The sequence below is a fragment of the Corvus kubaryi genome, unplaced genomic scaffold (assembly GCF_017639235.1).
Source record: "Corvus kubaryi isolate FWS band 111438036 unplaced genomic scaffold, C.kubaryi_AGA036_p1.0 split1-73, whole genome shotgun sequence".
NCBI classification, from domain to species: domain Eukaryota; kingdom Metazoa; phylum Chordata; class Aves; order Passeriformes; family Corvidae; genus Corvus; species Corvus kubaryi.
Genome location: NW_024582081.1, coordinates 208,129 through 234,427, shown reverse-complemented (window position 1 = coordinate 234,427; position 26,299 = coordinate 208,129). Strand labels below are relative to the sequence as shown.

Below are 26,299 nucleotides of genomic sequence, written 5' to 3'. Positions count from 1 at the left end.
CCAATGCTATTTGGGCAACATATTTAAAATCTTTATTTAGATATAAAATAAAAGCAGCTGGTTTTGTTATTTTTATCACTCCCTCCTGAGTCTCATATTCCTTGTGGTCTTCTGGCCTGTAAACTCTTGCTTTTTTTCTTTCTCATTAAAAGACACAAAATAATCAAAGTAACTCCACCTAGTCCATGCTTTTTGTGGAAAGAGGTTGTCTTCAAAATCTTTCTAGAGACAAAGGTGCATTCCCAGCTCATGCTGTGGTCTTGGGTGAGAGAAGAAGCAGAAGAAATACAAACCATCTTTCAAAAAAAAAAAAAAAAACCAAATCCACCCTACTAGCCCACCCTACTGTACCAAAGAGATTCCACTACTGACATCCAGCTAGCAAGCACAACTTTAGGAGCAAAGGGTAGCTGTATTTTAAAGCCAGTCTTAAAGGTTTCACGTCTCTGCTTTCAGTGGAAGTATGCTCTGGGGCAGGAAGCTTTGGAGGTTGGGACAGGAAAAGAACAGAGACGTCAACTGAGGCAACAAAAGGTCTGGAGATGCTCAGAGATCCTTGCAGATGGGAATCCCGAAGTACAGTTTTAATACAGCCATGAGGTTTGAGAAAGTATTTTTCTGTTTTTCCTCTTAGCACTGACCATCAGCAGAAGAGATATCTAAAATTCATATCTTCTGTGTTTGTTTTTTTAGTTAGTTGTGGGTGTCTTTTTTTTTTCTCCAATGCCACAAGTATACAGAAAAAGTAGATGATATGGGTCTGTACGACTGGAATTGCACTGGGAAGAAGCCCTTTGGAACAAAATGAAAGTCTGATACTTCAATTGTCTCATTACAGGATGAAAATAAACATGGAAGTAAAAATTATGCTCTGCACACAAATGCCCTGGTGGGAGAGCAGCTTCAGCTACTCCCTTATACCTGGGGTTTCCAATACTGGCAGAAAAAGATTAGGAAAACAGCTGAGGAGAAAATCAAGGGAAGAGATAAGGCAAAACCTTGCTAGTCAAGAAAGGTTGCTGAACTGCTTCAGAAGGGATGGAGGAAGGAGAAATGGAATTACCCAAAATGACTTAGGAATTACAAACTTAACAGTTCCCTAATAACAACTTTCTGGAAACCAATTCCCTCATTAATTGAGCATGTCTATCTAATTGAACTGTATCTTCAGCAGTTTATCCATCGATGAAATTCCACATTTGTGCCTCCACCCCCAAAAAATTTTATCTGTGATTTAGGCACAACATGAGCTTCCACAGGCCTGTTCACTGGTGTCACTGGAGCTACCTCCCAGACCAATATGGACCAGGACTTAGGAATATTTCCTAGTTTTGGGCTTTACTCTTCATTCCTGCCTCCCACAGACTCTCTCTTTGATAAGAGAGAGAGACACTCTGCATCACTCTGTGGACACCTCACTCTTACCATGGAAGAAGCTCAAGCTCCTTACTTATTTCAAATTGCAATGCTGGGAGTGAATGGCCCGAGTACCCGCCCCCTTTCTTCCATCAGTCTCGGGCACCAGAGGAGTCCACACCTTTTGTCTGCCTCCATTCACTGCACCTAAGCAAAGGAATAACTCATCTCCCTCACATCTCCTGAGGTTTCCAGAGACACCTCCTCACCAGCAAGGAAGGATGTCCTGCTGTGTAACAGCACCCCTGTACAGGCACCCTTCTCCCCAGGACATTGTCCCATGCCCCTTCTCCTTCACCTTGGGGGAGCAGTGGCTGTAGGAGTGGAGAGCTCCTGGGAACAGGGTGGGGAAGGGGAGAGGCAGACTGCCGGGAGAAGGATGGTCCCTTGAGATCAGGCCACAGTCAGAGGCACATTGTGCATCCACATCAGCCCCTGCCCTAGCGCTGACCTGCCTTTCCTTTAATGCTTTCTGTTTTGTGTTGTTTTTCCTAATTTTTTTTAGTTCCAAGAAGGATAAAACAGAGAAGGTAAGTATAAAGAGCATTAGTGGGCACCATAAGACCATGCAGGAGAGATCAATGGAGCAAGAATCAGAGGAACAAAGGAAAAAAAAAAAAAATGGAGAATCCTAAAAAAGATGTTACTGATGGGAAGAAGGAGAGAAAAAAGAGAATCTTAAAGAAAAGTTGTCTAAAGAACAGTGCATCAAAGGAGATGAACTCAAAAAAAGTTCATAGATTTTGGGTTATACATTCCTCTCAGCAAAAGGTACAAAAGTAAGTCACATTAAATATGCCATTGCCACTCATCTTTTAAAAATGAAAGGGGTAAAGAAATAAAAAGGTGGATAGAAAAGATAATGTGCATAATGAAATGCCTCATTTATGTGATACATGTGCTTAAGGAGCAGTTGCCAGGTTAAGAGGAAGGGTGGGAAATAGTACCCCTTTTGAAAGATGACATCTGTGATGAATCTAACAAGAGATTTTAAAATCTAGTCAAATCAAAAAGAAAGCCAATGAAGGTGAATGCAGCAGAATATATTTTGGGAGCAAAGTACAATAAAAATTGTGCAAATGCCACTAACAAGGTAACATTTACCGTCGTGTCTTAATATTGTTTGATATTTACTGTCCATGTCCACACTTGTAAATAAGGACTATCACCTAGCATTTGAGCAGGTTCTCCGAGTTTATTATCTGGACAATTTTTCTTTGCAATTTACACATACAGATCCCTTACAGCAAATAGTGATGATGGTACTCATTCTCATTCAAGTGTTTGTGTTAAAGAACCAGACCTGAAGCTTCCTCAGTTTCACCCATATATAAGGATAAAAGATTATACCTGCAGATAAAAGGACTGCAAATAATGCACAGGTGGAATAAAAAATAATTAAAAAAAGATCTTGGAAAAAGAGAAACATTGTCTGAAAAATGAGGATGCTATTCAAAGGACAACTCAAGGCACCTCACTGACCGAAGAAGAGTCAGCTACACACCAAGGGGAGCAACCATCTATGCTAGAAACACCAGTAAGAAAACCAAAGGAGGCTGTGATGTTGCAATGTCCATTTATGTTGGGAACATATAATTGTAGTGACTGCAGCAGCCTGGTCAAAAATAAAGGGATAAACCAAAGCAAAGAAGATTCTGTTTAGATATTAAGGAAACAAAACTTTGTCGTTTCAGAGATAATGACTGTCTGGAGAGACTCTGCAGCCCTCAAGTCAATGTATATACAAACAAAACACACTGAGTTGTACACATGCCACTTGAGGGCTCCACAGTCTGCAACGGCATGGGGGGGGGAAATCCAGCCTCAGAGAACTCCTCTTCCCCTTCACCTCTTCCATATTGGGAATTCAGCATATCTTCAACTCATAGGAGACAAAAGCAATCTGTTCAGCATAGTTAGATCAAAAGGCAGACTGGTGTGAGTCACAACCACTTAGCAACTTGCTTAAATGAATTCTGGACACAGAATATGTTAAAATGATTTGCTGATAATTTTGCTTGAAGATGTTGGGATTAAAAACTTATTTTCTTTAATTCCCTGTAGCTATTAAAATTCTTTTAGCAAAATTCCTGTATTTTATGCACCTTTTATAGTAAGTCCAGTGTTATGCACCTAGTATAATAAGTGCAGTGTTAGTTCTATGCACAATATCTTTACCTAGAAGAGACATAAAAAATATGTCAGTTTTAAAATCTAAATTGAAAGAGCTGTTTTTCACTATGCGTTAAAAAAATAATTGGAAGAGCTGCAAATAAATCACTGGCTTTTCCAGCTCCTAGTTCCAGTTACATATCAAAACCAGCCTTTCCTCACTTTGGTGGTCTGCTTTGGCTTTAATTTTTTTTTTTTTTTTTTTTTTTTTTTAAATAAATAACATCCTAAATGCATTACTATAGGTCTTGTTTTCTTGTTTTCTGAAACTGTTTGTTGCCCTCCTATTTTTTGTTTCTTAGGAGACTATTTGGCATTTATGGTTTCAGTCATATTAGGGGTACAATTTGAAAAAGTCAACTCTAGATATTTTATTATTACACATTATTGCTTTCTAGATGGAAAAATGTTGTTGTTGGGTTTTAAGGCACCGGTTGAAGTTGATCTTGCCTGATTTTTCAGGTTTTAATTCCAACTCAGCATGGCTGTGACCAACAGGCTGGCAATCCACCAGCTGCATTCTGCCTCTCTTGCTCCTAATTATTTAGCTCTCCAGTTTTCCTCCCTTGTCGGTTCTGTTCTGGTCACCGCAATTAATTCCCATTTCTTAGTCCTGTATTCACCTTCAACTCATTAATTTCTGGCCAGACTCCACCACTGTTTTGGCTCAGCATTTTGCAATTTATCTCATCACTATTGTAAGGCCCTTTTTCTCCCTCTTTGGATTTCTAGGGTTGAAGGACTGTTTTTACTTGCTTCTTACAGAAGAATGGGTGACTATTTTGCTGTTTTCAGGTAGGTGCCAGGATAGATTCTGCCTCTCCTACCTTCACAGGCTGGTCTGGGAGCACAAAACCATCTGAAGTGTGCAGAAGCACTATCAAACACTTTATCCTGTAGGCTTTAGAGCTGTTTAATGTACCAGGATGTTTGGGGAAAGAGACTGACTGATGAACCCCAACTCTCAGATGAAAGTTCCAAGCTCCAACCAGTTATTTTAAGGAATATTACAATTAATATCCCTTATGAGGGTGTTTTAAGCTTCTTGGGCAGAGCCAGGAGGCACTGAGTGATGCCTTTTCCCTAGAAGATAAGAAATATGGTCCCTTCAGAGTGATTTTCTCTCTTGGTCCTTTTTTCCTCAGCAGATTTGTGGCTTCACTGACATTCTTAATTGGTAAATTGTTGTGTAACCAAAGTCAAACTGCAGCTGCTCGGTTAATGTACAAGCATGCCTTAATCTGAGATAATCTTAATTCTTGAAGTGGATCTTTGTATAAATTTGGAAACACAAATTTAGCTTTTCTCTGTGGGGGAGAAAAAAGGAAGTTTGTGCCTGCTTGGAGTTTCCAGTCCCAGTATTGTATCACTGGCAGATGACAACGATGAGGTGAAGTATCAGAAGATTGCAGATAAACCTTTTAAAAAATCATCTAGTTGTAGGATTGATTTTGTTTGGGCCAAGTTCACTCATATGTAGCAGGGGAGCTGTATCACTTGAAACTAAGCTCAAATGAAACCTTAACACAGCTCCCTGACTACATTGAAATCCTTATTAGTAATGCCCGGTTTTACTTTAGAGACATCATGTTAAATCCTGTGCAAATACAGGGAAAGATAGCCATTCAATACAGACTTCATATTTCTTGAAAGGAAATGTCCTGGATTCAGCTGGGATAGATTTCACTTTCTTCCTAGTAGCTGATGCAGTGCTGTGGTTTGGATTTAGCATGAGAATGCTGTTGATAAGACACTGATGCTTTTGGTGTTGTGGAGCAGGTCTTACCCTCAGTGAAGGACTTTCCAGTTTCCCATGCTCTGCCAGGGAGCAGGTGCACAATAAGTTGAGGCAGCATCATGAGGACAGCTGACCCGAGCTGGCCAACAGGATATTCCATACCACAGAACACCAAGGTCAGTATAGAAACCGGGGCAGTTGGTCAAGAGGGCCCGATCACTGTTCGGGGGGCTGAGCATTGGTCAGCGGGTGGTGAGCAATTGCATTGTGCATCACTTGTATTTCTTGGGTGGGGGATTTTACTCCTTCCTCTCTTGCTCTCATTTTCATTAAGATTACTGTTATTATGAATATAAATTTTTTCAATTATTAAATTTTTCTTATCTTGTCCCATGGGTTTTACTTTTTCCTCTTCTCCTCCCAATCCCACCGGAGGTAGGGGGGAGTGAACAAGCAGCTGCTTAGTTTCCAGCTGGAGTTAAACCATGACAGGAAAGAACTAGAATAAGTACTGAATGGGTTCAGGAATACAAATGCTCCGTCACTTTTTATCAACCAGTTGGTGTTGCAAAGTGATTTTGAAAAAAATATTTCTTAGGGTGAAGTTGCATGAAATGCCTAATGCTTGGATTTGAAACATTAGGTATTTGACGGAAGTGATTCTTTGAAGCAGACAGTGGTATCTAATTAGTTAACTACTAAGGCAAAGGAGGCAATATACCAGTTGACGAAATTGGTGGCAGCAGGAGTTTGGAAATAAATATCTCTATTTGGCACTGAGAAGTGAAGCAGAGCTCAAATTTCTGTGGATTGCCTGGCCCCAAGCTCATCTCTCAGAGCTCACATTTCTGTGGTAAAATTAAATCTCAGTTTAAGATCTGTGGTTCGGTGTGGCTACTTAGTAAAATTTGTGTGACATCCCTAGGTTGTGAATATTTTCAGTTGACCTGTATGGAGCTCTCAGTAAGACCCAGCTCTGATGGGGCATTTCCATAAAAGCTTAGTAGAATTCTGCTAGCAAAACCAGAGACACTTTAAAGCAGTAATTGTCATCCTAGCTAGAAACCAGAAACACAGTGCCATGTGAAAACAATGAACAAATAGAAATCCCAAACCTCTAGAAACCTCAACTGAGCAGAATATGGGGAACAGCCATTCATGGATTTAAAATGCATTTTGTACTGGGTTCACTCAGACTGCATCTTTAAAGATGCTGCATTCCTGGTTATGGCTGCACCAGACTACTGCCAGAGCCAGTGGAGAAGTGAGTGCTCCCAGCAGAAGGCAGCTCAGCTGCCTTCTGCCCAGAGCTGCTCTGTGCAACTATCCTGTCCCTAATAGCATCAATGCAGGTGGTTTTCCAAGGCTAAATGAGATGTCTCTGGTAGTAATGCATTCAAATTGATCGTCTGCTTGTATCTATGACTGTCCCACTTCGTGTGTTCATGTTTAGGATTCATAGTCCCTTTGAAACAAGATTCTCAATATCAAACCACAGTCAGCATGACAGATGGTACTAGAGTTGGCTGTCCTGAGTCTATTCTGTGCATTGCTAAAAAGGCTTGTTCATCCTGTGCACACTACCATGCCCTGGAGGTATCAGCATTTTGTCATTTGACTTAGTTCCCATTCTTTCTTTTCTACTCTGAGATTCTGTCTACTATCCTTACATCACCTCTATCAGTCAACAGTGTTGTTTCTTAGGCCAAGCAGATTTCTGGTTCCAGCTTAGATTAGCTTCAGAAGCTCCGTACCTACTGTCTCACGGGCAACATCAACACACACTCATAAATCTGTCAACAGGTCTCTGTGTGAGTAAGCTTGGCAGTGGACACACAACAGCGTCCCCGAACAGAGCCCTGGAAATGACAGCCTCCTCCTGCGTTACTACTAGAGGTTTACTCCACAGACTGTGTACTTAGCACTCCCAAAACACTACCTTTTCAGCTTAAAATGTTGCCTTATAGCACAAGTGACAGCAAGGAGAAAGAAGCCCTGTCCTTCCTATTTAGCAAGTATACCCTTGTGTTCTCAGCCAGCTTTGTTCATGTCCATTCCTAAGGAAGTGCAGTTCAGTCAGTCCGGTCTGGGGTAGCGACTGAATCGCTGGGCAGGCTGCGCTCTTAGAGAACGGGCCTAGCTTAAAGAACGGTTTGCTTATGCAATGACAAGCAAGCGGCAAAGGTCTCTCTGCTGCTAGCTTGATAAAAAGAAAAGAAAAAGTAAATGATTATCAATAAAGTGTGTTTGGTTAGGTGTCACTGAGAGAAAGAAAATGCCATTTCATGTCACTTTTTAGAAAGCACAAGGTGTGTAACTTTTGGGGATCATTTTGCTCAACTAATCTTCAGATTCAATATTAAAATCTCAAACTTCCCAAAGGAAAGAGATTCTGCATCTTTTAATGAAAGATAAAACAACAATATAAACATACACAAATTTACAGAGAAAGGATCAACTTTAATACATCTGAAGTAAAAGGTGTTCTTTTTTTAAATATGGTATAAAAATAAATGCAAGAAACATTAACAGAGAATATACAGACAACAGACAAAGACACAGGCTTTCTTTCTCAATGTGAATACATCAGTGAAATGAAACCTTCTGTGCTAATTTATTGTGCAATAAATGTGATGCCATATGTATATTTATTAATATATGCATTTTTTACATTTCTTCCAGTTTTTGATTGACGTATTTTTTTAATAAACTGTGCCTAGCAGAAGCTTTTTTTTCACTGTACTTGAGCTTGCAGAAAATAAAAAGACACAGATCCAGCTTGATATGAAGGAGGAAGTGAGCAGACAGTTTTCGAAATGGAGGCATCGAAAGGCTAGAGAGTCCCTCGGAGTCTGTAATGCCTTAGTATACACAAAAGAAAACAAGTCAGGTCCTTGCTCATGCAACATCTTGTTCTACTGTCCTCTGAGTCAGGCAATCAGTGAGCTACAAAGTATGTATAATGATTTGAGTCTGCTTCCATGCTACAAGGTGATCCTTTTAGTAGGACTGCACTAGACTGGTTAACCTCTTTGATGTGAGCGATTTCCCCTGAGGAAAAGATAAAAACAAAAAACAAAAACAGAAAACAGAGGCATGATCACTGCAAACCTGTTCATCAGCAACCACTCAGTGTTGCCACATCACTCTCAAATAACTAGGGGCACCAACTGGAGTCTGTCAAATCTTAAACCACAGGAAGTCCTTACACTTAAACACCTCCACTGCCAGCCAGCCAGATTGCTTCACAGAACAAGCCAGCAAATTTAAAGGCCGTTTTTGAACGAGATTGGTTTTGGCTGATGAGAAACTGATGCTGAGGTTTTTGCTGTCAGTCACACCCAGAACTTGAAGAAGGCTACCGCCAGCAAGAGTGCCTTGTGCTGCAAAGATGAATGTGCAAACTGCAGTAGCTCTGTCACAGAGGACAAAAAAGCTACTTTCAAGTTAAGGTAAGAAAGTAAGAGGCAGATTGCATATAGGTAGGAAAGCAGCTTTTCCATAAACACAGCTATAGGTTTGCTGAGACCATATTTACTCTTTATAAAGAACATTGGTCAGGTATATTACATGTGACTGCATAAAACTGCTTTGAAGGTGTTGTATTTCCATATTGTTGTTTTCATCATCATTCCTCCTGTTGCAAGGATGTGGTTTCAATTTTTTAACAAGTTCTTTTAACAAGGTATAATGACTGTCCCACAAGAGCTAGGTCTACAGCATGAAGAAGATGGTGTTAGGTATGTCACTCTGGTGAATTTCAGGCAGATTTGAGCTTTATCTGAGCCAGACAAAAACCACAGAACAGGAATTAGCTCTCCTATTGCCACATAAAAGGAGTTAGCTCTCCAAGGGCCATCCTACTGTGGCTCTGATCCAACAGAGGCAGAGCTGGCACAGCAAGCTGACATCACAGGCATACCCTGACAATGTAACACAAATATATCATAAATAATTAAATAGAAAATGGCTCTAACTCACCAGTTATATATTTAGTACTTACATTTATTATATTGTTCATTTTAAGTGCCCAATTCAGAAATATCAAACTGATTTCAAGGACAATACAGTAAGAAATACTGTAACTATGGAGAGATGCTTCATTTTCGGCAGTAAATGGTAAATGAACTTATTCTGCCATATCAATAAATTGTTAAGTCATCTGCAGCATTACATCTCAGCGGAATTACACAATTTAATATCTATTGTCATTATCAATTAAATTTATGCTCATGGGGATCTGCAAGTTTGTCTTGAGCATTCGCTCATACACAATAGATCAGAGCAGGTCTTCATAAAAGGAAGAATAACTATTTTATTCTTTGTTCTGTGAAATACAAGTTGACCAAATTAGGATGAATACTTCTCCTACAACATAATTTGAAAGGGAACTCATGATTTGCAATGTTGGGTTAGACTGCTCATCCATCAGGTTCACCATATCACCTGACAGTATTAAAACCTACTTCTTTTAAAGATGGAAAGTCTCCTTCCTGGCACTCTGTCTTCCCTGTATCTGCCACTTTCTACCTATATTAAATTCACAGCTTCTTGATACTTTTTCAGCCTTAAATTCTGTTTTCCTTTAATGCATCAGGTAAGCTGTCATAGTAAGACATCTTTTCTTTTTAAATAGTCAAAAATCCTCAACAGCAGTGTGGCCTTAGAATACAATCTAAAACATTAAAAGCATTTCCAAGATTAATGTTTTGTTAGACAATTTTGTTGGACAATTCGTGACTTTTGGTGCTAGACATAATCTCAGAAAATTTTGAACATATGCTTATCTTTGCCTTTCATTAAGTTATTTGCACTTAAGTTTATAGGTGTACAGGCCTGGCTAATTTCTGTAAACATGTATGCGTTCCCTTTAGTACTGAACTGCATAACCCACTTAATTAAAATATTAACACCTGGCATTCTCAATTAGTTACATTTTACTCAAAACTACACTGGAAAGCTGCATAAACTCTTGTCGTGGTATAAAATCTGTGAAATAATTGTTTATTATTATTTGAAACTATTATTTAGGAGTTTCAAAATTTCTGGAATTTCTGGATGGACCATAACGAAACTCTAGCATCTCATGAATGAATTATGCTGTCACATAAACTAGGAAGTTTTGACCTAAAATCAGGCCAAAAAGTAATTAGTTGATCTGATTTGTATAATCTTTTTCTACATATTGTTTGACTTTTCCCCTAGAGACACAGTGGGCTGTCATGACAATCTTTTTCTGTATTCCACATCACTGGCTCCCTGGATATTGCTTTTCTTTGGATATTTTTTCTCCAAAGCCCTACAGTGATCAAGAACTCTCTGGATGATCCTCTCTTTCACCTCCCCTCCCTGACTCAGAGAAATCTCCATATGAGCAACAACAACTACAACAAATGGTCTTTTTCCAGGCATTAGTAGTTCTAATTTATCATAAAGTTGGAAAAGTGAGAGCTTAGGAGATACACCCTTCTTAAGAGATCTTCTTCAATGCTTATTCTGAATCATATGAAGTTCTCTGATTAGGAAAATAAGCTTTTAATACACAGAATCCATTGCAGCCCCAAATACAGAATTATCACATCTTCTTATAAGATCTGCAGGGACTTGTTATTTTCCAGTTTACAAAATATACCTTTCAAACTCTGTTCCAGAGTATACTTTTCCTTTAGCCCTCTGTGGTAGCATTTCATAATTCCTGCTTCTAGGAGATTTCTAGATTTACTCAATTTACAGACGGATGTAAGGCTTATCCATTGTGGGTCATAATTCAAGAGCTGAGCCTAGCTATTTATTTCAGATGCAATGTTAACAGCATTTCCGTAGGCCAGATTTTGATTTGGGAACCTGCATCTAACAGGCTAGTTTTCAGAGTTGTAGCATATGAAGATGTTTCCTGTGCTAATGAGATTAAAGAAAATTCGGGATTCGGGGGGGGGGGGGGGGGTGTGAAGTCAGAAGTAGTTGATGTTTATCTGAATAATAAAAAGGAGATCCTTACTGTTTTCAATATATTCTTGCCATCAACATTTAGAAGCACACAGCCAAATTCTAAAGAGGATTATGATTTTTTGGCTGTATTAGTGCACTTTGGACATAACAATTGCAACTATTTAAGAATTTTACTAATAATGCAGAAGCCAAAATGGAACCCTGCACACATACCCTGACAAGAGAGTCAGAGTACGAGAAGACAACACAGCAGGTGGAGTGAACAAGTACATCTAAAAGTACAAAATCAATTGGCCTCAGCCTCCAGTCCCTATTTTAGCATATTAACTGTTTGACATAGAGTTGTCCTTCCAACTTTACTTCTAGAGAATTTGGGGGGGGAAATTGTAAAGCTATTTGCAGATGCTGCTAAATACAGTCATGCAGACTGACCCATTTATGCAGCATGACACTAAAACCTCAAATAATCCAGCAAAAAAGTCAGCAACAACCTCCATACATATGTGGCTTATAAGAAGCCAATATGAAATCTGTATAAGGGCTGGAATTGAAATGTATAACAGAAAAAGATCACGTCTTTTCCTTTTAGAAGATTAATTCTCTTCCTTTCTGCTAAGCAACCTCAGTGGTTCCTTTTTCATGTTTCTTTATTGCCAGTGCAGATGCTACTTCCCAGGACTGATACTGGTAGAACTAGAAAAGAGAACTCCACGCATCTGACGGGAAAAGAGAGAGGTAGCGTGAACCCCACTGTGAGCAAAATGAGATGTGGAGCAAGAAGCAAACCTCCTTGGTCTCACTGTTCCCCATCTGCTCATGTGTGAAACACCTGCAGCACACTGTCAGCTCTGCCAGATCAGCAGGGAAACCTTCCAAGTGACATTGCAGTGCACTACACTCAGAGCTGGTGTGTAAACAGCCCCTGACAGGAGCACAACTGGAGAGACAAGGGAGAAGAAGCAGTAAATCCCTTTCCATGTTGAGGGAGCCCTTGTTCTACCAGCACAAGGGAATTGCTTCAGCACTGCTCTGGGGTTCAGAATTCTGCTCCAGTTTCCACAGAGCACAGGATGCTGCTCTCAGCCATCTGTGCAGGTGTATTTCTCTTTCAGATGTGAGGAAGGGGACAAGGTTAGTATTTACTGAATTTGGGGCACAGGTTGTCAGTACAGCTGCAGTGCTAAGTGGTTACATGTGCAGGGAAATCCTTCTGCCTCTGGCTGAGATTTGCAGCCCTTTGTTCCCTTCTCATTAGGGCTGTACTCTTTCCTGCAATGATCTGAGGACAGGAGTCAGAGGCTGAACAACTGCTTTCCTGTTTTGGCTCACTCCAAATCCACTGACAGTCTCTATTTCTTTCTCCTTTTACACTTTGCATTTACTGATGAGCTGCTCTCACTTGTGATTAACCTAAAAACTCTTGTCAAATGGGGTAGTTTGAACTTGAATAACCATCTGAAGTGTAGGTCTCCAAGGGACCGATGCACAAGAAAAAAATTTTCAGTATGTTTGTCCTGGGCCTGACTCCTCAATAGCTCTCTCCAGTTCTCATTCCTGTAAATAGCCTAAGAATCAGGTATATGTTTGTCAGCTGCAAAATGGCAGACACTGGCCCAGTACCTTACCAGTCTGTGCTGGCTCCTCACTTGGATGAACCTGGTTGTGCAAGTGTTACTCCTAAGCTCCTCTCTTCCAACACAGAGCACAGCAGCTTAGCTCCAGTCACTGCAGAACAGCACAAGGAGGCCGGTCTTCACTGGCACGTCCTTTATGATTTTCCTCTGTAGGCATAATTCTTTAAAAAAACCCAAAAACTATGGGGATTTTACTAATTAGTAGGCCGAAATAAAAATTTCAATTATTTTATTTGTTCTTTTTTAGTCAAACATGAATAAGACTTCCTGAAATGGAAAAGGCCTTCATTTCTACAAATAGTTATTTTCATTCTTGTTTTGTATTTGTCAAATAAATAGCTTTATAATTTAGTTTTCTTCTGACCTAGCTACTTTTTTGTTTAAATTTTGGGAATGACCTGTAAGTAAACTCAAAATGAGATTCCACAGCTGATAACTGCATTGAATTTCTCGGACAATGCTATACTTGAGGAAAGTCTAGCCCTTGGCAGGATTTCAGGACTAGATGGACTTTTGGTCTGGCACAGTAGGGCCTTGTGTACATAAGTTTTACCTATTCATATAGAAAAATTTCTTGATTAACAGATGAAATTGATTATTTATATGCTTTGTTGCTCTGAAAAAGGGATAGATTTTAACACGGAGAGAGACTACACTTGTTTAAACATTTGGACAATCTATGACCTACTGATAAGAACTGGGGAAGCTATTTTAATGAGTTTTAATTTCCATCTCTAGGCCATAATTCACAATGTCATGTTAAGCGGCATTGGATTGAAACTCCGTGAAAATGTGCTCTGTTCAATAGCCTTTGCATTTCACATCTCATGCATGAAATGGCCTATTGTTACTGGTTTGGAGGGGGGAAAACATCAAAGGACTCTGGTCAGCCAGTTCTTTTAGGTAAGTGGGAGAAGAAAACTGTGTAGGATACGGGTAATACAAGACATAACAGTTTTAAACTCAGAATTATTAAATGGGGTCTTGTTTATGATGTTATGCATGGAGACAATTACAGTTTGATGGCTTTCTAGTTTAATATATGAACTGAACTTGGTCTGTTTTGTACTGGCTGTACTTCCCTAAGACCTCACAAGCTTAAAACAAGCACCTTTTTTTTGCGTTCTGTGTGACCGTGCAGCAACAGATAAAATGCTAACACTGATGGTGGTGTCTGAAGTCATGGCACCAACACATGAGGATGAAGGGTCTGCCCCTGGTAGCTCTAAGGAGGAAGGCTACCCCTTCTTACCCCACTAACTCGGTTCCTGGTAGGACAATAAAATTTGCATGGGGTGGAAATTAAATTAGCCCACTCCCCCTGTAAAGCAGGTCCCTTTGTCTCAAGGGTTCCAGACCAGTAATAGCAGCTAAGCACCAGGCTGGGGCTCACAAAGTCCTGCTCAGTCTGCCACTGTCACAAGTCCTGCATGCACATGACAAATTACAGACAAAATTGTTCCTTAAAGAACCTCTTTGTTCCCGTTATCAGTGTATATTCACCCAGGTTTTTTCCCTCTAATGTAGATACTCACACTTGAGGTAGAGGAAATTTTCTGAGCTTTTTAATTTTTAATTTTTTTATAGTTTTTTTCCCCATGTGAATTCTTCACAAGAATTTCAGTTTTTAAATGCCACAGAAACTGCTGATTTCAGTCTCTCTACTGCTTTAGTATGCAATGAGATTCTCCTGCTCCATGACTTAGACCTTTAACTTCCCTAGTCCCTTGGGGACCTGCAGGTGACTGGACTTCTGTTATTCTCAAAGAGAAAGCTGAGGGGCTGAGCTAGGCAGGGAGAAGCCCAGAGCACACTGTCACTGCTCTCTGTGCCTCTGACTCAAAGCTGTGACACACATGGTTGCCCATGTTAGTCCAAGGCAATTCCCCTGTCTGATGGCTTCATTCCAGCAGCACTGAAGTGTATGTGCTCTCTATTTTCACATAGTACCTGGGAGCATAAGTGAGGCAGACCAAGCATACCTGGGGTTACTACTCAGATACAAACTGTAAAGTGTTCAATAACAAACATTACATCTAGCAAATGCCAGTTTGCTATTACTTCTGTGTATTTTATGTGAATGCACATTCTAATTCTAGTTAGAATTCTAGAATGTGAATTCTAACACTATCCATATTGTCTGCTGCAGACTGCCGAAGGCATTAGCAATTTTGCACTATAAAATCTACAGAGCAGCTCATTAGTCAGTTTTTAAACTGAGCATTTAGGCCTTTCATGAAGTGTACCAACTTACTGAATTTTTTCTGGGAAGAAAACTCTTCAATGTCAAAGAAACTCAGAGCTGAGCCTATTATATACCTCCACTTCTATTTTTTCTCCATCAGACTAAAATAATGACTCATTATAATAGGTTATTTCCATGAAATTCATGAAATAGTACAGAGTAATTTCCCTCTACAACGTTTCTAAACTTTCTATTTTAACAAATACTTTCTGTAGCAAGTATAACCCAATTTCAATTAACGTTGATCAGGAGCCTCTTAGAGTCAACAAATCAGATTATGAATTACGAGTCCATCTTCTCAGATTGAGTCCCTAGACACAGCCAAGGTTACTGGGGTTTTTTTAAACACTTCAAATGGAAAAAACTGAGTTCTAATTTAGTTTAATACAAACCCACTTTGATACAAGTGAGGAAAAAAATGCAGTGAAAATTAGTCTAAATATTGCAAACCATCAGAGAAGAGAAACTGTAATTTTCATCCCACTAAATCAGAGATGATAGCACTTATCCAAGTTGTAGAAGACCCTTTTCACACCTATTTTCTGTATTAATCAGTAGAACAGTTCTATTCCATGGTCCCTCACTTCATAGTTGATCAAGTTAATCAGTACACTGTAGAATATTCTGAGAAATGTTTCCCTTATCCCTGCTGATTGGAACCACTGTACCAAGGTGGATAATTACATATTATAAACTCATCACAACCAAGAACAAAAGTGGAAGAACAAGGATGCCTGGTGGAAAGAGGTCCTGAGGAAGTGGGTGACATGAATTCAGTCGTCTTGGAAAAAAGCTTTGCATTTGAGCATCCTGATATTCTGGATTAATTTGCAAGCCTCAGACCTGTGAGTCTAGTAGAGATTATAGATCTAGCAGTGACATGTTTTTCTTTCATACCTGACCCGACTTGACAGACTCCACCCAGGTTAACAGGTAGTAGTTGGAAAAAAAGCAAAACCACAGATTTTATTTCACAGTTGTTCTGTGAAAAAGAAAAAAATCTCCCTCCTCTATCGAGATACTAATGTCCAGAAATCCTCCTAGTTCACAGCTGGTTTATTGGGCCTGCCAAGCATCTCTGGCATGCTGCTATTCTGGTACTTCTGCCCTGAGATTAGCAGGATGAAAATCGGGCACGGCTGCAGGGCACAATGCTCCAGTGTTTGTACCCAGAACTGCTGGTTTGTCTGTAACGCTGCTCTGGGAGGGATTTCAGTGTCTCGCAAGCTTATCTTCACATTTCCCCTTTTTGTGCTGTATTCCCAACCCATCCACCTGCAGCTTGCTATTTCCCCCCTCATGATCACCTGTTTACATTATGTTTACCATAGCCAGTTCCCAACCCCTGGGCTGCCCAAAATGCCATGAATAAATGTAGCATTGCAGCTTGCCAGGCACTGCGACTGGGAAAAAGTTTGGTTCTCATAGGTCCTGGATGTATTACCCACTCTATGCACTCTCTTTTACAGATTTTTTATTAATATGGAACTTCCTACTGAATTATAGTGGAATTATCATGTACAACACTATCATGTACAATGTTGTTTTATAGATCCAACCTGTTTAGACAACACACAAATCACAACTGCAACATGCTATGGCAACACCACCATGCAAAACATTGGGGTTTTTGTTTCAAACATTGGGATAGTTTCCTTTGTGGCTGTTTATTTACTTTTAGTGTCCTTTACTGACTTTGTCCCATTGAATCCAAATTTCTTCCTGATTACAGTGGATTCAAAGCATATTACAGGAAGCCTTTACCTATAAGAAAGTAGTTAAAGAATTACTATTTTGTTTTAAAATGTGAGATATTCCCACAGCCTCACAAAACTTTCACTGTGTTTGTTTCTTTTTGTGATTACTGGGAAGTATATATGTATTTTTTAAATACTTGAGGCAACACTCTTGAGCCTCATTATAGGGGAGACAGTTTCTGACAACTGCTTCTCCTTCCCTAGAAACTAAAAAAAAACAAAAACCATGATCTTTGCTGAAAGCTCTCATATTTTTCACTTCAACACACACAGCTCCACTGACCAGGTCACAGAAAAAGCCACAGACGCACACGCACACACACACAGCAGCGTCACCTGCACAATTCAACAGACAATGCAGACAAACTTGAGTATAATCCAAGATCTTTCTACCTCTTTTCATAACAGGTTAGTGCTCGCCCTCAGTGTTGGTGTACAGTTTTTATGGCATGGAAAAATAGGGATGTTTCTGCCCTACAAAAATAAATGCGTTGAATTCTTTAGTTTGAACTTTCACAATGTAAAAAAAAAAATCCCAAAGAAACTGGATAAGTAAAAAGAATCCCAAATATCATGAAATCAGTGGATCTTTTGGCAGGTGGCAAAAGAACGCCCACACAAAATCTACCAGCCTTTATTTTTTTTTACCTTTGAAAAATAGCTTTCGAAAGTTATACATTGAAAAGAAAAAAAATCAGTTCTTGTAGTCCATTACGAAAATGAATCCAAATCAAACCCTTGCACATAAACAATATGAATTCTTTGGCCCTGTAGAAGCTGTTAGACATCAAGGAAGATGGGGAAATTATTATTGTTTGTTTTTTCCTGTGCCCAATTAAAAAAAGGGGGACAAAGTCTTTTTTAGTAAAATAAAAAGAAGACAGGATGGAAATCCAATGTATTCAACTGTTTTAGACTTAGTATTTAAGAAGGCACCAGAAAAAGAAACAACATCAAGTATGTTTTCACAGATTTTTTACTAAAATTATAGGGGGGGGAAATGACTAATTTCATGCTTCCTAATGCAAAAAGCATGGCTCCCAAAGGTCCATTCCTCCATGTGTGACTATTGAGATCAGCGGGAAAGGGACTAGGGAGGAGGGGTTGTAATGAAAGCACACTATAAAGCTGTCATTCCCAGGAAAATCCACAAGCTGTGATGAATACACTTTTAACCCTCAGGTTAGAGAAGCAAACGGGAAAGTAGGGATCAGTGAGGGGAAGGGGAGAAGGATGTCCCATCAGGCTTACTAGTCTTCCGAGGCAACAAACTTACCACATTGCGTGTGAATTTCTCAAAAGATGTTCGACGATCCAGAGTGTTTTCCAACTTAAATTTGAAATAAATGAAACAAAGGAAACAAAAAGAAAAAGGAGGGGAAAAAGAAAAGCAAGAACAATGGAGTAGAAAAGAAGGTTTGATGAAACAATGGACTGCAAAACAAAGTTTGTATAAATCAGGAAGCAAACACAGGTATGAGGCTGTAAAGGGACTTGGCAAAACAGGGGATGGGCAAAACAGATATAGTACTCGACAAAAATAATTTTTCATGGGGATCAAACTGGTTTGAATTTAAAGAAAAACTGAAAGTAAAAAGAAATAATGAAGTGCACATCTTGTGTTAATGAACTGACATTCACAAACTTAAGGACTTCACACGGACAGTTGAAGCTTTCTGGTATTTTCAACATCTCTCTCTATATTGGATCTTCAGAAATCAATGTTTGAACAAAAAACAAAATCACACAGTACTTTCACATAATTTTAGGTTGTCATTATAAACAATAGAATGCTACAGTGTTAATAACTACCTTGTTCCTGTAACAGTCAGGGCCCTGATTTTGCAAGGCACAGGGCTCCCAGCTGATTCTAGGAGATTACTGTTTAGAGCCCACTAACAGAATTATTTATCATCATGGAAATCTGCATTGTACAAGCTGCTCCACATACTCTGGGCTGTGGCTATTCAGAACCCGTTCCATGATCTGGACTTTTCTAAGCAAATATTACATACCAAGTCATGAACCTCTGTTTGCCAAAGTGTGACATGATCAATCTTTCAGGTCAGATTCCTAGCCTACTCAAAACTATTCATGTAGTAATAGGGAAAGAAACAAAATTAGGAAGCCCCTATATTTATAGTTGAAGTTAGAAGTTATTAATATGAGTAAGATTGTTTCTAAACACATTCTGTAGCTTTCATAGGTGGAATAAAGAGAACAACAATTATTACATAAGCAAACTTGCAAACATGAAAGACTATTCTTCTGGGATTTTATTTTATTTTTTTTTAATGTATTTGTAAAGCACTTTGCAATTTAAGGTGCTTCATAACAGAGAAAACAGTACAATATGGGATGTAAAAATAAAAATAAGTTTTGCTAGATTAACTTATTGAAACATGCCCGCATGCAGGATATATACACATATATGTATATTGAACTCCTGTGTGTATGTGACCCTCCAAAAACGCCAAGCTGGTCACCTACCAGATATCCAGTTGCACTGGCACAGGGGAGAGAAGACTGAGTATTGTTGCAAACATAACCACTGCTTTGCACAGTGGCAAGACAAAGGCAAGATGGACCAATACCTTTTTCTTGGCCTGTAGCAGCTCCTGGTAGGCACTGGATCGTATAAAACGAGGATAAGAATCACTTTTCATCAGTTTGTAAATGTGCTCCTGAAAAGGAAAGGAGGAGCTGTTACTCCCTTGAAAGAAGACACATGTAAAATGGGAGGCAGCCACACGTTTTGGCTGTGGAATGTACACCAGCTAGCACTACTATGAATAGGAAGCATTACAGGACAGCAGGTTTCAATTCTGAAGCTAAGGCTTAATTGCTTTCTATTCTTAAAGCAGAAATACCACCCATTTCTTATATATAATTACACAACACACCTTTCTTTAATTTATAGACCAAATTTTCCAGTACAAAATTATTTTCTAAGAATTGACAACCGAGTCCTAGCTTAAGGCCCAACTTCAAACCTCCCTTACATTAGTTAGTTTAGCTAAGTGATGAAATTAGGAGATTTGGGTCCTTCCTCATCAGGTTTTCTGAATTAGTTTCTGGAGATACTCTTGTGATTTCAGAGGCTAGGAAGAGGTACTAGGTTTTGTGCTTAGGTTAGTGAGGATTTCCCCTGGCTACTCTTGAAAACATTCTTTGACAGATGTTTAGTCTGCTCACCAGCTAACAATATAAAAAGGAATACACATATGTAAATTGAAAAACAGTTTCAGGCTAATCTAATTTTCAACATATTAATTCTTCAGAAGCGTATAAAAATTTGGAAACTTTTATCCAGAAAATAAATTACCAGAGCAGCTTAAAAAACTTTTGATTTTGGAGCATTCTAATTTCTGAAAAAGATGAAAAAAATCTCTGATGTAGGACACTTGATAATTCTAGTTCTGATTATATGCTAGAGGAAAGATTTTTAGAAAAGCATTCAGAATAGGAAATGCTCTCAAAAGTACTTTTAAAAGATCCTGAATTGTGTTAGCTATTTTCGTGGAGTTTTTCTTCTACTCAAATTCTATTCTTTACTGTAGGAAGCCTGTAGCACAGCAATTGGGAAACAGCAAACAAGCTGGAAAGTAAATACTGTTTCTCAGCTTGGTAGTGCATAAAATTAGTGAATATAAAAAAAACCAACCAACCAACCAACCAAACAACCCCAAACAAAACTCCCCACTTTATCTGAAAATTAAGGCAAGGTAAAATTAGAGCTGTTATTTAACTTTTGCTGTATTAGAAACCTTAAAAATTATTCTAAATGTCTTTGATTGTATTTCTTACACTAAGCAGAGAAATTCTGGTGTATATTCAGAACTTAGACTGGTTTATTTGGGGAGGTTTTTTCCCGCTCAGTGTTTGTGAAGGCAGACAATGCAGTCAACAGAGAGCAGAAACTGGTGATGGGCATGAAAATTTTATTTCTGAACATTCTTGTAAAAGCAAGAATAAATTAGGCTGTATTAGTATCATTAATGTACACATTAGCCAGGACACATGTTAATGCACATATTTAGCACAATCAGACTATTTTTACTTACGTGTCCCATTTTACTCATGTGTCTGCATTTGACATGGAGTTTCATCTTTCTGTATTTCCAGTCCAGAAATGCTTTTCATACATTTTTAACCACAATTAAATGACCCACTGACTTCCAGAATGGCACACAAGTGGTCTCTTTCCCAGCTGGCAGGCCAAAAAGGGCCTGTTGCAGAGGCAGAACCCTACTCCTGACAAAACCCTCCACCTCAGATGGACACTTTAAAGCTCCTAAAGCTTCAAGTGAGAACGCAGCAGGTGTAGCCTCTCCCTTTTCCAGAGAAATTGAGGCTTCCAGGTTTAAGGTTTTTTGCTGAACTGGATGGACTAAACAGATGTCCTCTCCAGGAGGAAAAGTCCTGCTTGCATAAAGACTGAATACTCCATGTCTCTCATAAACGAAGGACAAAATTACAAGAAGAGAGATCTGGAAGTAAAAGGGTATTGAATTTTTACACTTATTAAAAAAATATAGATTGGATACTGCAAGGAATTTGTCTTTTATCCATTTAACTGCCAAGACATGTTTTTTTAAAACCTTTGATCTTGCTGGATTGTTTATTTGTGTAATTTATGTCTTTGCTATACACTGCAGTTTTAAATCTCCAGGGGTCAGCAGATGTAAGCAAAAATTGTATGTTTGGTTTCATGCAGAGTACTTCAAAACAATGGGTATGACATAGGATCTAATGAAAATTTTATTGTTTCTTCAGAGGTTGCTATTCTCATAATGGAAGTATTAAAAGGAGGTAGAATTATTCCCCTTCATACTGAGGACAGAGGCATTGTCCCAAAGAGTAGAAAGCCTCAATTCAACTCCCTTCTCTCCTTCGTGGGGCCTGCAGAAGCATCTCCTGATTCTGTAGATGATGACCTAATAATCAAGCTGTAGGAAATTCTGCAGGGATATGATTTCAATCTCTCCTTTTGACACCATTTCATTTTGCACTAATAATAAAATTTTCATCACTGGGCTGCTGATGAAAATGGAGGATGATACCAGTTCTGCTACTTTTACTGTGAATCCAATTATTTTCTATTACTTTTCTCAGAAGTCTGCAAAGATGAAATATTAAGTTATAAGTCACATGAAGTGTTGCATTTAATACAGAAGTACTTCATTTTTTATTCACTACATGCTTTCCTCTATTCAAAGTCCACTTGAAGACTGTATATCAAGCACAGAAATTTCATTAAGAACTTCATATGCCTCATGAAAGAAAGAGTGTTACACATTTGCATTGCCAAAATGGCATTTTAGGAAACAGGGCATTATTATTTAATTCCCAAATACATCTCACTTATGTATATAGGTTTCACTAGCCAATATTCCATTTCAGATGTCCATTAACGCAGTTGCAAACTGACCTGAGCATCTTCAAATGTGTATCTTCCAGGTTCCTTCACATTCTGAGTGGTTTTGTCATAACTTTTTGAATCTAGGTTGATAGCGCTGGGTGCACCTGGAGCAAGAAATTCTTGCCAGATTTCTTGGACACGAGCAGGAACTTCACGGATAGGCCTCTTCTTCAGGTCTTCTACTGCTAACCAGAACCTATGGCACAACACAGCATCTTGACTTCCAGCTCAGGATAACCACTAATGAAGTGCCCACATTCTTTCTTGCTCTTAAAAATAAATTAAGTAACGGAGGTTTGCATATAAACATGCTAAAATAAGAAAAAGCTGAGTGATTTTATGTTGGGATCAGCATTCTGGTATAGTGTCTCAAGGCAATCAATCCACCTTTGGAAGCAATTTTTAGAAGGCTCTTCATGAGATGGGTAGGAAATCCTTCATTACTTATGTATGGATAACATGCTTACAGGAAAATTTCCATTTAGCTGGAATTAAACTGAGCCTTCATTTTGGCTGAACCACAAGGGCTTATATTACCTATAAACTGACTGCTTTTTGACATTCCCTCAAAACCTAATAATTTATATTCTTGCAATCTACATGAGTCTCTGAGTCCTACTAAATCCTAAACTCTATAACTGTACTTTTGTTACCCACAAATCATGCATAAGTTGGAAAAGCATTTGTTTTGCTAATTATAATTTAACTTCTTTTTTCAGCATTCCATTTATATGTATATTTTTCCTAAAAATGCTGAATGGAATTACACATTCTCTCCGCTGCTGCAGAGCAATCCAGTATTGGGCAGCCAAATGCAGTGTGGCCAGTTTGCTGTATCCACATTCAGTCTGGAGCAAGATCACTAAGAAGGTCTTGAGCACTTTATGATCATAGCTAACTAACTATAAGCTTCATTCCATTATTTTCTCTACTGGTGTTCAGACCAGACCTTCTCATGGCACAAAACAATCCTAAATTAATTTAGGATTCCATTCTTAGACATGTTTCAGACCGCTTAGTTCTCCCCCAAATCCAAGAGCTCCACTGAAGTTTGACTTTGGTAAGCACGCAGTATATACCATCACAACTTTTCGTTATTGTTCTGACACAGCTGACCCCATGAAACAGATAAGCTGAGTCTTGAAGTCATTTAACTTTGAAATCAGCTGGATTATCCAAGGCTTGCAAATAAATTGGGTGCACCTTTAAAATGTGAATCCAGTCTGCTTACACTGTGAGATCAACTTAAGCTCTCTTAGGTGACTTCAACAAGGATGGGATAAGAGAGAGGAGCAATGAAACTGTACACAGACCCCCAAGAAAGCAAAATGATACCACCCTCAATCCAAATTCTAATTTAATTATTGCAAAACTCTTAAGAGACGATAGTAAAGCATAGCAAACATTACAGTGTTCCTGCTATAAGCTATTCTTCACTTGAGAACATTTACCTTTCAGGAAGCAATTATTCCTTCATATTCCTGTTTTGAAATTTCTTTGTAGCACAGATGGAAGGAGCCTGTGGTCATTTTTCACAAGCCAGTATGGTCAGCTTCACTCTACCAAGAAGACTATTTTAGGTATTTCTACAACCTTCAATTTCAATAGAATCTAAGCACAATTTTTTCATCTAAGATTCTCCAAGAGACAGAGAAGCAATATTGTCCCAGTTTTGCAAATATATTAATAATGTAATAATGTGGAGTGGTTTCTCCAAGGTCACAAAAGGGGTCTGTGCCAGTAGAACTCCAGTTTCGAAAATTCTGGGTAGAATCACTTTTATATATGAACTACAGTTGAATTGAACATAGTTCTGCACAGAGCCTGGGGATGTATCCTGAGAACCTGATGGCAATGCAGCAAGAAGAGAGGCCTCATAACTCAAGTTTAAAAACTGCAAAGCACACAAACTCTAATTCAGTTCCCTCTCTCAAATTTGGGCAACCTACTTTGGTTTCCTTAATCTGCTTTCAATATTTGCATTTAAAAGCACATATCCTGCAGTGCTAACCCCTTCAAGTGCATCTTCTGGGATTGACTGATTACTCATGTGTCTCCAAGTCAGGTAAGGAACACAAAAATGAAAGGGAAGGATGCTCTTTGTAAACACACATTTTCTATCTCCCTGCAGGCCCCCTGCGGATCCAGCTCAAAGATGTCACTTCCTTGTTTGTTCCATTGTATCACTGCCAATACTTCTGGAAGTCACCACAAACATGCCTCAGGATGCTATTTTCTTTTGTAAGCAAACTGTTTTCATATAGTAGGTTATGCTCAATTATGAGGAAATAGATGGGAGATAAATTCCAATAAATTTAGCTTCTACGCTTGCAGCATAGAATAGGTAGGTTGCATAGACCCATTCTCACAGGCTGAACACCAGTTCTTTGATAGATTAATTTAATTTTACCCTTCTAACAATAGCATTCAAAGACTACTAAAAACGTGAAGTCCTAAATACAGAAACCTCTCTAAAAGTGGGAAGAATTATGATTTCTGTGTTATGTCATGTCTAGGGAGCTTATTTCACAGCCAACACACATTTCAAGATTTTAATCTACTTACTTATCTTTTAAGAAAAGATGCCTGCCCTCCTCCCACAGACAGTTGAATTAAATATTCAAAGTTAGGAAATGACAAAAATAAGGCTGCCCCCCTCCTGCATTTTCAAAAATAACTTTTTTCAATATCCCATGGCAACCAATAGCATGGATGAAGTTGAAATGGAGTCAGCAAGACCTCAGCACAGGGCCTCAAATCCAAAGAGCTCCCGGTATCATTTTACAGCTCCTTGCCTCATGAATGTGACCAGAGCAAGGGAAGACTCCTGTAGCAAAAAGCACAGTCCGCAACACTGTGTGCAAGGGCAGGAGAGGGGAGAGGGGGAACTGCATTTTCTGAACAATGATATACACAGACTTAGTGCTACTTTGTGTAAGGAGCCAGAACTCAGTCTGGCTGCCCTTGGATGAAACTGCATCTCCTGTGGGTGGAGGTTTGCTTTTGCCATGGAGACCCTCTCTAGAAGATGCTCAGCACTGTTTGAACAGAGACCTGAGTAGCTGAGTGTAAACCTTGCTGCTGTCTTCTATCCCAGCATTTGGGATAGATAGATAGATTCCCCCTGCCACATGCTGGGTCACACAGCAGACACACAGCAGTGAGGGTGTGTAGTGAGTGTATGGTAGTAGTACATCCAGCCACATGGACTGGTGAAACACATGTTGCAAGATATCTGGGGATTATGTCCTCCAGCTGGATTACTTTCAAAGCCACAGTGGCCTCATGGAGAAATAGCACAGCCGCAACACAGCTCTGTCCCATTAACTGACCTAAATGCCAGGAGCAGCCAGATCCCAGACCAAGCCAATCAGTTAAGTTTAGCCCATAGGAACAAAGAGTGAGAGAAAGGCAATGGTTCTCCATGAAATGTGTGAGGTATAGTCAGTGTGGAAACAGTGAAGTGGGAGTTATGTGGACTTTGCACTCAGTGCATGTGACACAACAAGTCAGCGGCCAGACCTTATGGCATTTTCAGAAAAAAAAAAACCAACCTAAACAAACTCTATGAATAAAATCACTTAGGATTTTTCCTGGGGCAGGAAACACTGCTCTCTGATTTCTAGAATCCACCTTCTTGCCAGCTACAGCTTCAAGCTTCAAGGCATAGTAGAACTGAAGGATTTCAAGAATATGACAGAGAAAATCATTAAATCTTGCAACTAGTTCCTTCTCATCTACTCTGCAAAAATGGCAACACTGCTGGCACTTGGCATTTAAGCTTGAGTCTGAATGAGCAATAACTCATAGGCAATTTCATCTTTGAGGATTACATTTTGGTCAAGTTATTAGCACCCAAAACAAGGCCTCATAATCACCAGTGTAAAGGATAAAGATCTCACAGAATATCAGCTTGCAGCGAGATGGTTAAACAGAAGTTATTGACGGAAAACATCCAAATCTAGC

At 39.1% G+C, this 26,299-nt stretch overlaps 1 protein-coding gene across 11 annotated transcripts in view; it reads right to left on the bottom strand.

Annotated features, from left to right (window-relative positions):
- Positions 1 to 26,299, bottom strand: part of RGS7 (regulator of G protein signaling 7) — a 242,747-nt gene that overhangs the window by 9,280 nt on the left and 207,168 nt on the right. For 2 of the 11 annotated variants that reach the window (XM_042014396.1, XM_042014397.1), the window contains exons 14-17: positions 22,343 to 22,529; positions 19,506 to 19,595; positions 18,188 to 18,241; positions 7,713 to 8,187 (exon numbers count right to left, since the gene is read on the bottom strand). In XM_042014396.1, the coding sequence (XP_041870330.1) occupies positions 8,029 to 8,187; positions 18,188 to 18,241; positions 19,506 to 19,595; positions 22,343 to 22,529 (490 nt within the window). In that variant the 3' untranslated portion in view covers positions 7,713 to 8,028. Of the gene's footprint in view, positions 1 to 7,712; positions 8,378 to 16,829; positions 16,919 to 17,304; positions 17,386 to 18,187; positions 18,242 to 19,505; positions 19,596 to 22,342; positions 22,530 to 26,299 lie in introns of those variants that run through there. The other 9 variants (XM_042014400.1, XM_042014402.1, XM_042014401.1 and 6 more) reach the window with 9 other exon arrangements.